The sequence below is a fragment of the Meira miltonrushii genome, assembly GCF_003144205.1.
Source record: "Meira miltonrushii strain MCA 3882 unplaced genomic scaffold FA14scaffold_2, whole genome shotgun sequence".
Classification (NCBI taxonomy): Eukaryota; Fungi; Basidiomycota; class Exobasidiomycetes; order Exobasidiales; family Brachybasidiaceae; genus Meira; species Meira miltonrushii.
The window spans coordinates 2,271,089-2,286,413 of record NW_020289944.1 but is presented as its reverse complement, the minus strand read 5'-3'; the positions used below and the strand labels follow the sequence as shown (position 1 = coordinate 2,286,413).

The window sequence follows — 15,325 nt, the reverse complement described above, 5'->3', positions numbered from 1 at the left end:
GAGGTGTGTGAACGCGGATAATCAATCACAAACCGCCGCGCTAGCTTCAATACAATTTTATTTTTTATTTTCTTGAGTTTAATGTCATCTTTCTTCTTCTACTTTGCATATCATCAACTCATTAGCTATAATGACCATAATATGAGAGTCATGGCTGATCAGAAAACTCGTAGAGCCTTTATTGGCTTCTACAATGTCGTTCAAAGCTGGTCGAAAGCATTGTATCAGCAACCAGCTCAATATGGAAAAGTTATTCCAACAAGAAGATTCACGACATCTGCAGATACAAAGGCATCAGTCAATACCCAACAATCCAACATTCACCCTCTATCTGGTATGTCGTTGCTCATCGATTCCCCAATAGGCTTTCATTGGCAAAAGAATATCGATCAGCCTGGACGAAGTTTCCCAGTCAAGCAGCAAGAGTACAAGAGCATACGAATAGACCCGTACCGAAACGAAATCTTGGATACGAAAGCGAAGGTGTTGAAAAGGCTGAAGTCTATGGTGAAAGAAGTGGAAAGTGGTCAGATCATTGAGCCAATGTCAGCCGTTCTAGCTTCGTTGATGCCAATCTTGCAAGGTACCCAAAGCAAGGACACCTTATTCATCAATCAGTCTCAATTCGACAGAATGATTCGATCATTGACCAATGTTGGTAGATCGTATGGATCAGACTGGGATCGCATACAGCAAAAGCTGCCTCAATCTCAAGTGATCTGGAAGCCTTCGCAACTACTATCCACTCACGACATCAGAAAAGTACCCGTTCAGACATTGGCAATCTTTGCGGCTGTTTCTCTGTACGATTTAGCGAATGCAGTGAACATTGTGCCTTCGACAAATAGTGTGTCTTCACTTTTGCGTCTTCTTTCGATCCACCTTGAACTGAAACCCTTCACACAATGCTTATCATTGGTTCTTCTTCAACTCAGCGGTGTACCCTTTCACGAAGCACAATTGAGGGCTGCTCATGGAACAATGACATATGAAGATATCGATTGCAACGCAATTCCTGCAAGCATTGTAACTTCGGCTATAGATGGATTCAGCAATGTGGGAAGGCCAGAGCTGGGCGAGAAATTTCTATGTTGGTGGTCGAATTCTATTGCAAGGCTAGAAGGGCATTCAGGGAAAGAGAAGAAATCTATGCGCATGCCAGATCTATATGGCGAAGCTGGAAATCAATTGGAAATCTCACATTGGGGTGAAAGTGAACATCTTTGGACCGTATTGGTTCGTGCAAGAGCAAAGGTAGGAGATATCGTTGGTGCAAGATCTTGGCTGCAACACTATAGGGAGTTCAGTACGGTTGAGACAAGAAGCCGAAAGCCTTACTCAGAATACCTGAAATGTTGCGCTTCTGCGAAATCAGAAGAGATACGTGCATGTCTCAACAGACTGCCATCGTGGGTACAAGATTCTCCATTAGGATTCCAGCAGGCTCTCTTTCGTGACGCGCTGCAAATGATGGAGCAAGATCAGGTTTCAGTAGAAGAGAATCTCTTCGGATTCGTGCTGAATTATCAGGTTGGTGTCAAAGATCTTGAGTCCGCCGTAAGATTATTGGTGTATGGATATGGTTCGGGTATCGTCAAAAGCAATACTCCAAGCATTTTTAAAGCTATCTTTCGATTACACAAAAATCATGCTGTCAAATTTGGAGGAAAAAGTAAGCCTTTTGATTATTGCGAACCGGGTGAAGTCGATCGAGTGTTGCGCAAGATTGGTCCGTTGAATGATTTACGTGGAATGTTTTTAAATTTTATTTCCCGTACTCGCTTTCACAACAAATGGGACTTGTATTCTCGTGTAAAAGCTCTTGATCATGCATTAGAGGCAAGTCTGGCTGTCGGAGATCTTCCGCTTGCTTATCTTGTTCAAGAAGTCGTTGCTTCATTAAAGGCTCAATTTGATCCCAAAGTCATCGGAACAGCCATTTCATGGCTAGGAAAGTGCAGGAGTGGGTTCGGGGGTGTACATGACGAAGCCTACAGTTTCGCACCTGCATCATCCTTCTCTGCGGCATTTGCAAAAACGCAAGATCAGGCGAATACAACAGCTTCAGCATCCCCTTCTCATCTCAGCATGCTTATCAAAGATACTCTTTTGCGCAATGTGCGCGATTCTGTTCGATCAAGGAACGGCAATTGTGCGCCATGGTTGGAAGAAATACGTGGGAAAGTGGCATCAATCGACAATCCAACAGATGAGCAAATCTTACGCATTTGTGCTCAGCAGATTCTGTTGGACAAGGATGGAAAGAATCGGATCAAGCAATTGGCGTATCTATTATAGAATTACAACTGTATTGTATGTTTACAAAAATGTATCAGTATGATCATTACTTGCTATGCGTTAGCGAAGAAGAAGTTCACATGTCAATTTGTCCAAATTGTCTTGGCCAAGCGCTTCCATCCTTGCCGAATTGAGCACCAGCACTTGGGAACATGTCTTCTTGTGCATCTTGAATATCTTCGTCCACATCTGGATCAATGATTTGACCGTCTCCCTCATACTCCGGGTCAAGATTTTCCTGTAATGCTGCTTCTGCCTCCTCTTCTTCGTCAGCCTGACCTGCGCTCTTTTTACCTTTGTTCAACCGCATATCTTTCATCATTTTGTTCAATTGCGATTTCTTATCCTTCTCTTTCTTCTCTGCTCGTTCTTTTACGATCCTATCAAGTTCGGGTCTGTAATCGTCCACGTATTCTTTTCGTGCTTCTTTTACGGCATCGAAAAAGTCTGCCATACCTGCTTGTGTAGTTGAAGATACACCAACCGATCGTAGATTTTTATAAAATTCATCCAAGATAAGAGCCATGCTATTCATCAAGCTATTCATATATGTGCCTTCATCACCATCTCCTCTTCGAACGGAGGCTCCGCCATGTTTTGGATCAATTGGCTCGGTTGGATTTCTGGTTTCTTTCAGTGCATGTTGAAATTTCTCAAAATCATCCATCCATTCCATTGCGAATTGATGATCTTGAACGTCAGTTTTGTTAAAAACGATGATAAAAGGTAATTTTGTTTTATACATGATCGAACATGCATAAAGCATATTTGACATAAACGTTGCAGGTGCCAAGGTTCTGGGAGTGTCGATTATATATGCAACTACCGTTGGCATCGCAGTTGCCAAAGCATCCGTAATAATTGAACCTGAAGCTGACCAAGTAAAGATTTCAATCTGACCGGGCGTATCCAAGATAATATGATCGACATCATTACTTCTTCTTTCCAATATCCCTAAAACTTGATCAAATTTTGTGGTAAACAGATTGAGTGCTGTCAAGATACCTCCATTCGGTCCCAGGTTATACTCTTCCATCAATCTTTGATAATCAATCGTATCGCGAATGTCCACGTTGGGTGAATAATTCAATTGTGTCACAGCTGGATCCAAGTTGACAAAGTATGGAGCTGGTTCTGTCGTCGTTGAAGCATCTCCTTCCTTTGCACTTTCCCCTTTCTGTTGATCTGCATGATAATTTTGCAAACAAGACGTAAATGTAGATTTACCTGAACCTGCCATTCCAATCACGATTATCGATGTAGCTCTTGGCAATTGATCTGGTAAAAGGTCACCATCTTTCACTTCTGGCCTTGAAGGTCCAGCTGTACCTTCTTGAGCAGAGCTTGCCATCTTTGCAGAGTTTGATTGACTTTGATGGGATGATGGTATGGTCTACAAAATGGATTTCAGATCTGATTTCATTAAAATTTAGACTTTACGCACTTCGACACAAAAAAATTGGCGCTAAGACAAATATTGAATTCTTCCTGCGTGCCAAATCTCCACTTTCCTCAATCATCACTACTGAAGAAAGGCGAGATTCTGGAATCTATCCAGTAACATCATATAGAAATATACTCATGGCTCTTTAGTGGGCTGCATAAACATCACCTTTCTTCAAATTACCATTACTGATTTGCTCAGGGCACGCAGAGCACTAAAGGACTGTTACGTCATACCATTTTTCCCATGAGAACTGGAAAGATCTTGATCAGTAATCCTTTTTTTGGCAGTACCTTCCTTCCGAAACTGCTATCAATGTGCGAGTCAGGATATTCAGCTGTCTGATCTTTGTATGCAACGGCTATGCTTCGCGCCGATAATGAGACATTTCGCCATTGCTCGGCATTATGGTGGTCCTCACCGGATAGAACTGTATCAGCCTCGTTTATTCCCTCATTCTTTAGGCGATCAGCCCTCTCTAACACCACCACTGCCATACCCGTCATTGGAATGCAAATCAATGTGATTTTTGGTTTAAAATGAGCTGCTATAGTGACATGATGATCATGATGTAAAATATATGTGCGTGTGTGTGTATGTGAAAATACTGCCATACGCCAATAAACGAGATCGCTTTCTCACCATCATTGTTTATTGGATAATAACATTTTTACAAGGTAAAGTACATTCTATGAATGCCAAAACCATATTTTTGCTTTAAAAAATGCAACGATCACTTCCTTCGTTGCAATTCAAAGCACCGCCCCCCTCTGTTCGTCCTTCTTGATCCTTGTCGAGATACAATTAGACACCGTCAGCGTCACGGAACATGAATGAAACATCCTTTCCGGTCAATTTACGGTAAACGCCTGCAAAGCTGTCCAATTTGTATTCAAGGCTGGTGGAATCCTTGGAGTCGAGGAAGCATTTGATGAGCTTGTTACCGTCAGTTGCAACACGGACACGCTTTCCTGTAATTTCTGTTGGGAAGACCAAATCTTCCAAGATGGAGTCGTGAACGGCTGTCAATGTACGGCTACGGGGACGGGGTTGCTTAACACGGGATGAACGTCCTGGTTTGGGCAAGATACGGCGTTGTCCGACGAAAACGACATGGCGGTCAGAGAATTTCTTTTCCAATTCACGAACGAGTCTTTGTTGAATTTTGTGGAATGCCTTCAATTGAGGAACAGGGACAAAGATGACGATTGCCTTCTTTCCTCCTTTAACATCAACCTCTTTGACGGCTGAGATTTGCAAAGGGCGCAATTCTGCCTTTAAGTCAGCAACGTTGGCTTCCAAGTCCAAAAGGGCTTGTGCAACAGTTGTTTCGATTTCGGATGGGGGACCAGCTGGTGCATTGCCCGTGCGGTAGATCTTGTTGGACACCGATGCCATGGTGATATACTGGAAGGTGTGGAATGAGAGATATAGGTCAGTATTTCGTCCTTCAAGTCGAGTCTTTTGTGTTGGTGGTAGGAGTGATGAGATAATTCTCTGATGCGATTGAAGCTGATGTCGATTGTACGTATGTGTAATTCCTCTCATTCGGCAGTTCATCCCCATTCAGCTTCTGTCTTCCATCTTTCACTTCTCCCATCTCATCCAATCCACCCAAAGCGATCACTTCGAGCAAGGTCGTCCAATGTCGTCTTTGCATCTTCATCGTATCACCCCATTTCCCAATCATTCCAATACTCACTTCTTGTATTGAATCGCGACGGCGGATAGCGGTGAGAGAAGAAGATGATCAATTTGCAGTTTTGAATCCAATACCAATTGTACGAACAACTCAAATGCTTGCGGTTCATACAGCTAAGATGCACTCTAAGGTTCAAGCCAAACTTCTCGACTGTGTGTGCACTTTCTTCGATTAATGCGCTCATTGCAACGCTCTTGGCCTGCCACAGCGCGTTGGCTCAACTAAGGGCCTATAGAATCAGCGCGTAAAGCTTGACTTTTCGGCCGAACACCGCAGCGTGTAGGCGCGTACAAGAACACAAGCAAGGAGGAGATGATAAATTTGAAGATTATGTCATCTTCACAACCAGATTGTTGTTGAAAGGATATCGCCCTACACGTGTTATATGGCTGTGACTTTTATTGCTAAATGATAATGAACGCCTCGGCACATAGTGCACCGCTTACTTACCAGTAACTGAAAGAAAGGCACTCCGCCGGTTGTTGAAATCACTCCAATTCTCCACAGAAAACTCTAATACAGATAAGCATGCAAGAGATGTTAAGATGCACAGACGTATGATCGTTCAAGGTGACTTTCTGAGGAGGTATATCACCATCCAGAGATCATATTAGAGCATATATACATAACACAATGGCGACCATAGGAGGTGAGATTAGTGATACCAATTTGAAGGACTGGATAAGAGCTTACAGTAGCAACAACACGCCTCTTCTCTTGCAGATTACATCTTTTTGATCATATGCCTGGCCATCGTTGGAGGGATCGTATATGCGGTCAAAGGATCGTCCATGAACGAAAGTATACAGAAGCAACGTCAATCCATGAAGGTGAGTGTGTGATGAGAAGCAGGGACTGGGATCGACAATAATAGCTGATTCAATTACGCTTTGTTCTCCGAATTGTAGGATAAAGGTTTTCATATAAGTTCAGACGGTCTGCATGTCAAAACAAATAGAGTCAAATTGACAAGGGAAGAAGAAGTGGTAGGTAGAGGTAGAGAGAAGAGTGCATTTACACATCTCACTAATCGTATCTCCTGTTCATCTCATTTCCCCACAGAACAAAGCACAAGCCAGTTGGGCCAAAAGTGGAGATGTGATGAAGAAACACAAGGATGCATTCAAGTTTAATGCTGGTACAGGATATCAAGAACCTGATCCGAAGAAGAAGTGATTGAAACAACAATGCTTTCTGCGAATTCATGCTTTTCTCTGCACATCTGCTCTCATCATTTGTATACTATTGTATCCTTGCCCCGGTCATTGCTGATAACTGTTATATCGTATCGTGATCAGATTCAGTTCTATTTCAGATTAGCACCCGTGACCATATATCCCTTCATTACCTGATTGCCATGTAACGGGTGTGCCATACCGAAATGATTCAAATGTCGCAGAGTGCAGCAAGTACACCACGCATCAGCCGGGTTTAGCCCTTGAGAATTAACACAATTTAAATGCCGAAATAGCAGTTTAGAGCACAGGGAAAGCTCCGATCCTGTGCGTTGATTATACACGCGCTGCGCAATTACAAGTGGTTACCTCCGTTTAATTGATTCACTTTTTCATCTTTTGTCACTTCATCAATACCAGGGTCAACTTTGAAGCATATTTGATATATTGCTGATCGAGACAGATTGCACATTGGCCCTTGACACAACTGCACGTCAAGCAAAAGCTAGCTTTCTCGCTTCCTAGATTTGCATAGGGCCACTCGATTATACTTGTGTTGCATGGAACCCTTCGAGTATCTCCTCTTACACCCATATCACATCAACAACAATGGCCGACTCTTCTGTAGATGACAGTATAAATCAATTGTCAAATCAGGCACAGTCATCCCTATCGCTCGATTCATCATCAAAAAGTGATTCAAGTCAAGATGCAGGTCCAACAACTTCACAATCTGCAGACGCTTCGATAGGCTCCCGACACATTAATGCAATCGGATCGGGAGGAGGAGGTCCACCTGCACGATTAAGCTCGGCAAGCGTTTCTTCTCCCAGCACACAATCACCAAGTTTGAGACCTGCCAGTGGTGGACCAGGACGGATAGGCAGCGGTGGAGGGGGTCCAGGTTCAAGAGTATCGGCCAATGAAATGACTCGTCAAATGGCTTCGACAAAATTACCTCCTAGCTTACAAGCTCGTTTGACTGCCAATGCAAACAGAAGTGCCGCTTCTCCTTCCGGTAATGCTTCTCCGGCTACAGGTCCTTCTTCGCCTTTTGCTACTGGAAATGTGGTTCGAGCAGATCAAAAGTTAGACATGGCAGCTTTCACAAACAGTAGTCAACCTTCATCAAATTCAGCAAGCGCAAATCCATCTTTCAATAACTTTCGCATCCCGCCTTCGGGACTTCGACCTGCACCAGGCTTGCCGCCAGGTGCCAAGCCTCCTTCTGGACCTGCAGGAGGATTGGGAAATAGAAGGAAAGGACCTGGATTGAAATTGAGTGATTTGAGCGGTCAAGAGGGCGGTGATAATCAACAATCAAGTAGTGGACAAGGAAGTGCGGCAGGCGAGGGTTCCAAAGCACCCAATGGATCTGTGGGATCTGGAAGACGTTTGGCCCCTCCAGGAAAGCTTGCTTCGGCCAGTAATGGATTAATGAGCAGTGCATTTGACATGCACAAGAATATCGTTGATCCGTCTGGGCGACTTCGATTTGATGGCAAAGCTGTGCTATCTGCTTCTGGTGTTGAGTTCCGAAACGGGACTTCATTCAAGATCAATATGGACGATTTAGATCTATTGGATGAACTTGGAAAAGGTGCATATGGAACAGTTCGAAAAGTACGCCATACAAAAACTCGAGTTGAAATGGCAATGAAAGAGATTCGACTTGAATTGGACGACAGCAAATTAAACGGAATCATAATGGAACTCGATATTTTGCACAGGGCATCCGCACCTGAAATTGTGGAATTTTACGGAGCTTTCTTTTACGAAAGTTGTGTGTATTATTGTATGGAATTTATGGACGCAGGAAGTTTGGAAGATTTGTACGATGGACAATGCAGCGTTCCAGAAGATGTTTTGGCAAGAATTGTTGGATGCACAGTACGTGGATTACGCTTCCTCAAGGATAATCTGCAGATCATGCATCGAGATGTAAAGCCGACCAATATCGTTCTCAATCGCAAAGGCGAAGTAAAGTTATGTGACTTCGGTGTATCTGGGCAGTTGGAAAAGAGTCTAGCAAAGACAAATATTGGTTGTCAGAGTTACATGGCACCTGAACGAATCAAAGGAGAATCGCAAAATTTGCTAGGAACATATACTGTTGCTTCGGATGTTTGGTCTTTGGGTTTGAGTATTGTTGAAACAACGATGGGAACGTATCCTTACCCTCCCGAAACGTATTCAAACGTCTTTGCACAATTACAAGCAATCGTTCATGGAGATCCTCCTCAAATACCCGGAGATTATTATTCTTCCACCGCTCGTGATTTCGTGGCAGGCTGTTTGGAAAAAGTACCGGCAAAAAGAAGTACGTACAAACAAATGCTAGAACATCCTTGGTTACTGCAGGACAAAGAACGTGGTCCGGATGGAGTCGATATGCAAGGCTGGATCAAAGTTGCAATCGAACGTCGAGAAGTGAGAAGGGAAAAGGAGAGAAGTCAAGTGAAGATCGAGGGAAAATAAAGAATATCCTCTCTTTTTTTTTGTTGGAAATGGTTGTGTTACATGTACTTTTCTTCTCATACTTCAGCATACATCTTGTTCACACATTCATCTAAAGAGATAGCATATCAGACATTCAAGAGTAGCAGCAATGTTAGGTTATGATTGGGTTGGGTTATTACACGGAAAAGCACATTTGAAAGGTTAGACCAGAACAAAATGAAAGCATACGAGACTCAACAAGAATTAAGCAGCAGGAGCTTCCTTCTTGTTTTGACCTGACCAATCTTCCATTTCAGCATCCAATTCTTCAGCAGTCTTTTTTGGTTGCTTTGTGCGACCTGCACCGCCACCGCGACCACCACGAGCGCCACGGCCACCACGACGGCTGGCAGTACGACGACCCGCGGCTGCTGCTGGTGATCCAGAAGCCAAAGCTGATTGTGCGGCTTGTGCTTGTGCATCTTGAATAGCTCTTGCTGGGTCGACAACAACTTCGATACGTAGTGCTTTCTCTGCGAGTTTAGGAAAAGGGATAGCGTTAGAGAACCGATCCAGTGAGAAAAAAAGTGAAAATCGAAAGGCCTACTCACTTCCGTCAATCAATCGATTGTTGTATGTTTGATAAGCACGGTTACCATCTTCGGTGCGTTGGAACTCAACGGTGCATTGACCAGTTGAGCTACCGTTGGCTTTGTAGCTCATATTTACGCGGCGAAGAGGACCGATGGATGATGCGAAGAGATCCTATCAAGATTACAAAGGCGAGAGTGATTCAGTCTATTATCCGCGCAACTTCAGCCGAACCAATTGAAACAAACCTTGACTTGTGATTCAGTAACATCCAGAGGAAGGTTACCAACGATAATCTTGCTTCCTTGCTTTCCTCCGGGTGTGCGACCTGGGATTACAACGGGGGCCTTTGCACGGTTAGCGGCGGCAAGAGCAGCAGCACTTTGAGCAGCACCGCCAGCACCTTTACCTAAAGCAGCGGCACGAGCGCCACCACCGCTTGAACGACGAGCAGGGCGACCACGGTTTCCGCGAGGTCCACGTCCCTTCTTTGGGTTGGATTTGATGATATCATCAAGTGCTGTTCGGGTGAATGTCGCATTATTGCCAAAATGGAGGGTTGTAGTGACGATGCTGAATGAGTATACGTGTTTATGATCAAAACCAAGATCCCCAAAGTGATGACTTACGCTTGTCTAGATTCATTGACTGTTGACAAGAAATGCAGCGGAGAGAGACCGATAACGGCAAGAGAATTGTATAAACGTAAGCATCTTGATCTTTTCATAGAACGAGGCGAGCAGGCAAAAAGTCGAGCCTAACAGAAGACGGAATGACAGAATTGATCGAACGCATTCGTGTGTTGAGGTGGTGGTCAAAGCCCCTCCTCCCTTTTCATACTGTAGATCGGTTTGTAGGTGGCAAAGTATCCGCCCTTGCTCCTTTCATCATCAATGGCACGATTGTATTCAATCCTTTTACCAACCCTCGCAATGTTTCAGAGTGCACGACTATGTGACACGATAACCGATCAGCTCGAGATATGGATTGATAGAAATCCGTTGTCACGTCATGCAAGTACTCTCGAGCAAATCTGCTTTGAACAGCCTGCGATAGCGATTGAGGTTACTGTGTTAGCGATGGAGAGCTCTGTGATGAAATCAAGTCGAACGTAAGATCAACTTTGAGAGTCAAATCTTTTCGTGACGAGTGAAATCAGATTTGCATCAAATGCAATCAGGCTTCTTGTTGCTGTAAATAGCATCCATCCACATTCTTCCGTCAATTTGCATGGTAAGACAATCTCCAGAGCCGAAGGATATATCGATGTGCAACGTTGTCTTTGACTCAAATGCGCTCATTTACTGATCCCCAGATCGCCATAGGGCGACCACAACACGAACGGTTACATCAGGGGTATTGGCATGCTGTACAATGTGGGAAATTTGAACCGGAACATATACTTGAACTAGATGCTGACCATTTTCAGAAGTTCTTACGAGTTTGCGTGACTGGTAAGTAGAGTTTGTCGAAGTGTGGGTGATGGTGATAGAGATGGATGTCTTTGCTTTTCTCTGTGACAAACGCCCCAAAGGATTGATTATCTGCAGGGCGATAAAGGCGCAGCAAAACGGCGCGCGTCTTCAGACATGTTTATTGATGGTAAATGCTGCTGCCATGCCAGCTATACTGTTTGATAGCCTGGATTCTCTGTCACAATTGGCTACGCGTCGCTTAAGCCGTCGGCGGATGTATTGTCTGCTAAAGCTTCCAGAAACAACCTTTAACTCAGCCTGACAAGCTCTATCCCCCCATTTCACAAGATTTAGCCTTTAACCGGCCTTTTAATTAGGTAAAGCCGGGGTGGTCGCTTGATCATGATAAATGCATACACAGAAGGGGCGCAAGTGCAAAAAAGTTAATTTTTATCTACTTCCCATCATCCATCATCCACCCTTAAAGCAGAAAAGATGTTGCAATGGTATGAGAGCTTTTTGCTCTCTAATGCAAGTCAAATTACTGCTGTGGAAAGTTCTCTGCGTAGTATCACTTACTTTCTTCCCGGTCGATTTCCCGATTCAGAATTGGCAGGAGAAGCAGTATATTCTGCTTTGAATTTGTTGGGCCTTTATCATGATTCCATCTTGGTCAGGCTGCTCTCGCCACGATCTATGCCTCGATCGATCGGTGTATCTTCTTCATCATCCAGGTCAACAATCAATTCGAGCAGATCAACTTCTGCTTTACAAGCGAGCGCTACACCTCAATCCGTATCTACAACCGGAGCACCAGCACCTCCTGCAACATATAGCAAACTACAGCATACACCTTCCGAGCATGCCAGATATACCCATCATTTTTCCGACTCAAGTTCAACATACAGTAGATTAGCACGAGTTTTGGTGATTATCGGATATGTTGAACTACTATCCGAAATGCTCGCTCGGAGAAAGCTAGGGCCAAAGAAAGCTTGGGATGTGGTTGTAGGCATCGAAAGTGTCAAAGCTGTGCTAAGACTGGCCTTGCTACGATTAACAGAAACCCGAACTTCCATTCAACCGCCTATCCCAGAGCGTGAGGTAGATCCGGCCATGCTGGAAGAAGATCGCAAGGCGACACTAGCAAACGCTCTACAGCCATCCAACGAAGGACCAAGCGGTAGTACATCATCATTAGCAGCATCAGCCCACCTGTCTGGTCTTTCGCCTGAAGAGCAGGCTCAAGCTGATGTCTGGCGTGGATCTCGGACCGGACTGACAAGACCAACGCTAACCTCTATTCATCAGCGTGCACATCCCGGAGCGAATCAAAGGCCACCACAGCCAAACGGAATTAGATCAAGACATCCTTTGGCCTCTCGCAGATCAGCATTGGGAACTGCCTCTCCCTCATTGGACAATTCAGGTTCCGGATCTGGCTCGGATTCTGATGAGACTTTAGTTGATTCATGGACAGAGAAAGACGTCAACGATTATCTGATGAGCCGTACTTTGACACCGAATGATGTCAAGAAGCCGGAAGATTTGGTTAGAAAGCTGAAGAATGGGATGGGCGTGACGGCTGAATTGATTTGGATTCTGCGTCCTCTTCTTTACGTTTTGGCTCTCAGACGATGGGGTCGTCGACACAAGACGCCATTCTTCCTTTCATTGGGAATGGAATATCTTGCTCGATTGATGCGCATTCGTGCGCTTACTCCTCCTGGAGCATCTATATCGCCTTCTCCCTTGGCAAATCCTTTACTGATGGCAATGATGGGTGATAGTAGTGTTTTGAGTCTGTTGGCCAAATTGACGGGAAGTGGAGCGAAAGAAGCAAGACCGATTAGTGAAGTTGAAAAGCAAGAATGGGAAAAGAGAAGTCGTGCATTCTGGTGGTATTTGTTGCGTGGACCGGCATGGTATTCTTTCACCCGTCCAAAGTTGGAGTCATTGGCTAGTAAAACGGAAGCCAGACCATTACTAGGTATCATTGGTGGAATTGTGCGAGATTATCTACCATTGGTCGATGATTATTACTATTATAGCTCTACATAAACCATCACAACTCATATTGCATGTATAGTAGTTATATCAAATGTCAAAAATGTACTTGTCCGTCATCATTGTGTGCTAGAAATGAAGATAAAATCCAGCTTATCGCGCACGGACGTCGGATGGTGTAATTGTTAGGATTTACTTCCCGAACATCCCTAGTCTTACCACCATCAAGTTGGATGAAGGCAAGGATGAATTCTCTCAATGGCAATCATATACCCTCTGATGCTCATCAGATAGCCCATGCAAGCATTGCTGAATTCTTGGATCGGAATGGGTATACCTCCACGTTAGAAGCTTTTCAACAAGAAGCATCGAAAAAGGTAGGATGGACATGGAATAATGGAGAAGGTGAAAGCTCAACACAAGCAACTTTAGACGAGTTCAGGTTAGAGAATATTATTGAGAAACATCAATCGATCCTATCTTCTGCGAAGCAAAGGCGAGCAAATGAGCTACACCGACTTGCAGCACAACGATCACCTTTGGACCTTTCACTTGCTGGTCCTTCAAAGCTTCCATTCCGCCTAAAGGATGTTTATTCCAAGCTACATGCTTCCAATATTCTCTCTTTGTCGCTCGTTGATCTTCCTAATAGATCATTCTCAACGTCTGAAGCACGATATATCAGCTCTACAAAAAGATTGATATGTTCAACCGGCGCCGACCGAAACATCATATTCAGCGATCCAGTCGATGGAGAAATGGTGGAATCCTTTGAAGGTGGTCAAGGTCAACTTGATCAAGCTAAACATGCCGCCGCAGTCCTATGTACAGCACAAAATCCCAATAAACAATTCCAGAGAGAATTTGTCACTTGTGGAATGGATAGCAAGGTGATCGTTTGGGATTTGTTGCACGGTAAAGCGATTCAATTGATACAGACTCATTCGAAGTTTGTCGTCAGATGTGCATTTTCACAAAGTGGACAGTATTTGGCTACATGTAGCTATGATAAGACCATCTGTGTCTTTAAGCGAAATGGTGAAGAATTGCCAAGGAATGTCGCTGGCGATGAGGAAGATGATTTGGACATGCCACCTCTTTTGAAAACACAGTACACCTTGGTACACACTGTCAAGACACGCAATAATCCTGAAAGCATCGTATTCGTCCGATCAGCCCTTTCACCAGATCAATCTGATCCTGGAACTGAGGAAACTCAGACTGCTCTTGTCTCACAAACGGGCGTACCTGCTGTCAGCGATTCGCCAAGCATTTTATCCAAAAAGCGAACATGGCTAGCATACACCATGCGCAGTGACTGTTTCGTTCATTATCTGGCACTCCCTCTAGATGCAGATGAAGAGCGTGCTCCGGGAGAAGAGGCATCGGGAGAAGGTATCGAAGCTGTGTCCTCAAAGCTAGGGGAGCTCAATGTAACGGAGCAGGATACTCAGAACACCAAAGCCACCCCAGAATGGACCGAGCTCGCATTCAACACAAATGCGAGCCGAAGTGACTATCACGTAAGCTATTCTTTGCTTCATCTCACTTTGCATCCATTGGGCAATCATCTGGCAATTCAAACAGGTGACCACAGCATTCCATCAACAGGATATGCACCTGCTTCCTCCTCCCTTTCCCGAATCATAATCATGCCCCTTCTTTCGTCAGAGAGGACGACAACAATCTGGACAGGTGTTGCATCAAGCGGTTTCGCAGCTAATAGACATGTTTGGCTCAAGGATGGATCGGCCGTTTGGTTGACGAGCGAGGACGGTATCCTTCGTTTAGTAGATACGCATGGTAAAACGAGAGCTACAGTATATGCTCACGGTATTGCCGCTTCAGCTGGAGAGTCTAATGGAAGCGCGAATTTGGACACTGAAATGCGCTCAGCATCTTCTTGGAGTCGTGGTGGGAATACGATTATCAAAGATGTTGTCGTCTTGGACGACGAAGGTAGTGTCGCCAGCTGTGGATTTGACCACACAGTTCGAGTCACTTCGCTGGAACAGTCATAGCATAGTTACAATTGATGTACTTTGGCAAGGTGGTTCAATAGAATGTCTCTTATAGATTGCTAAAGCAGTGACTTCGTAGCCACATTTTAGTGGCCAGAACATATGATGACTCGTTAACGGCATCGTTGGTAGCTCATTAGATTACAGAATAAGCTATCTTTTGCCTTGATTGCAGATACATTGACGCGGCGGCTGCCTAAGCAAACATAGGAACACGGGCGTGCAGAAAAAAA

At 44.4% G+C, this 15,325-nt stretch overlaps 8 protein-coding genes across 8 annotated transcripts; 5 read left to right on the top strand and 3 right to left on the bottom strand.

The window, feature by feature from the left end:
- Nucleotides 1–109: 109 nt before the first annotated feature.
- On the top strand, nucleotides 110–2,319 carry FA14DRAFT_172122 (uncharacterized protein). The gene has a single exon (XM_025500379.1). The coding sequence runs from the start codon at nucleotides 142–144 to the stop codon at nucleotides 2,296–2,298; it is 2,157 nt and encodes a 718-aa protein (XP_025355789.1). The 5' UTR covers nucleotides 110–141; the 3' UTR covers nucleotides 2,299–2,319.
- On the bottom strand, nucleotides 2,280–3,682 carry FA14DRAFT_160615 (uncharacterized protein). The gene has a single exon (XM_025498755.1). The coding sequence runs from the start codon at nucleotides 3,647–3,649 to the stop codon at nucleotides 2,375–2,377; it is 1,275 nt and encodes a 424-aa protein (XP_025355788.1). The 5' UTR covers nucleotides 3,650–3,682; the 3' UTR covers nucleotides 2,280–2,374.
- A 645-nt stretch (nucleotides 3,683–4,327) lies between these two features.
- FA14DRAFT_160614 (putative 40S ribosomal protein S7) lies at nucleotides 4,328–5,460 on the bottom strand. Its single transcript, XM_025498754.1, has one exon. It carries the CDS (start codon nucleotides 5,138–5,140, stop codon nucleotides 4,547–4,549), a length of 594 nt encoding a protein of 197 aa, XP_025355787.1. The 5' UTR covers nucleotides 5,141–5,460; the 3' UTR covers nucleotides 4,328–4,546.
- Nucleotides 5,461–5,882: 422 nt separating this feature from the next.
- On the top strand, nucleotides 5,883–6,887 carry FA14DRAFT_160611 (uncharacterized protein). Its single transcript, XM_025498753.1, has 4 exons — nucleotides 5,883–6,093; nucleotides 6,168–6,274; nucleotides 6,353–6,430; nucleotides 6,507–6,887. The coding sequence occupies exons 1-4, from the start codon at nucleotides 6,078–6,080 to the stop codon at nucleotides 6,618–6,620; spliced, it is 315 nt and encodes a 104-aa protein (XP_025355786.1). The 5' UTR covers nucleotides 5,883–6,077; the 3' UTR covers nucleotides 6,621–6,887.
- Nucleotides 6,888–8,182: 1,295 nt separating this feature from the next.
- Nucleotides 8,183–9,097, top strand: FA14DRAFT_164353 (kinase-like protein; the record flags this gene model as incomplete). The annotated part of the gene is made up of 1 exon (XM_025499881.1): nucleotides 8,183–9,097. One exon carries the CDS (start codon nucleotides 8,183–8,185, stop codon nucleotides 9,095–9,097), a length of 915 nt encoding a protein of 304 aa, XP_025355785.1.
- A 225-nt stretch (nucleotides 9,098–9,322) lies between these two features.
- On the bottom strand, nucleotides 9,323–10,294 carry FA14DRAFT_154894 (uncharacterized protein; the record flags this gene model as incomplete). Its single annotated transcript, XM_025497715.1, has 4 exons — nucleotides 9,323–9,591; nucleotides 9,670–9,823; nucleotides 9,898–10,169; nucleotides 10,279–10,294. 4 exons carry the CDS (start codon nucleotides 10,292–10,294, stop codon nucleotides 9,323–9,325), a joined length of 711 nt encoding a protein of 236 aa, XP_025355784.1.
- Nucleotides 10,295–11,401: 1,107 nt separating this feature from the next.
- FA14DRAFT_167641 (peroxisome membrane protein) lies at nucleotides 11,402–13,128 on the top strand (the record flags this gene model as incomplete). The annotated part of the gene is made up of 1 exon (XM_025500099.1): nucleotides 11,402–13,128. Exon 1 carries the CDS (start codon nucleotides 11,560–11,562, stop codon nucleotides 13,123–13,125), a length of 1,566 nt encoding a protein of 521 aa, XP_025355783.1. The 5' UTR covers nucleotides 11,402–11,559.
- Nucleotides 13,129–13,299: 171 nt separating this feature from the next.
- Nucleotides 13,300–15,199, top strand: FA14DRAFT_160609 (WD40 repeat-like protein). Its single transcript, XM_025498752.1, has one exon. It carries the CDS (start codon nucleotides 13,317–13,319, stop codon nucleotides 15,090–15,092), a length of 1,776 nt encoding a protein of 591 aa, XP_025355782.1. The 5' UTR covers nucleotides 13,300–13,316; the 3' UTR covers nucleotides 15,093–15,199.
- The last annotated feature ends 126 nt before the right edge of the window (nucleotides 15,200–15,325 follow it).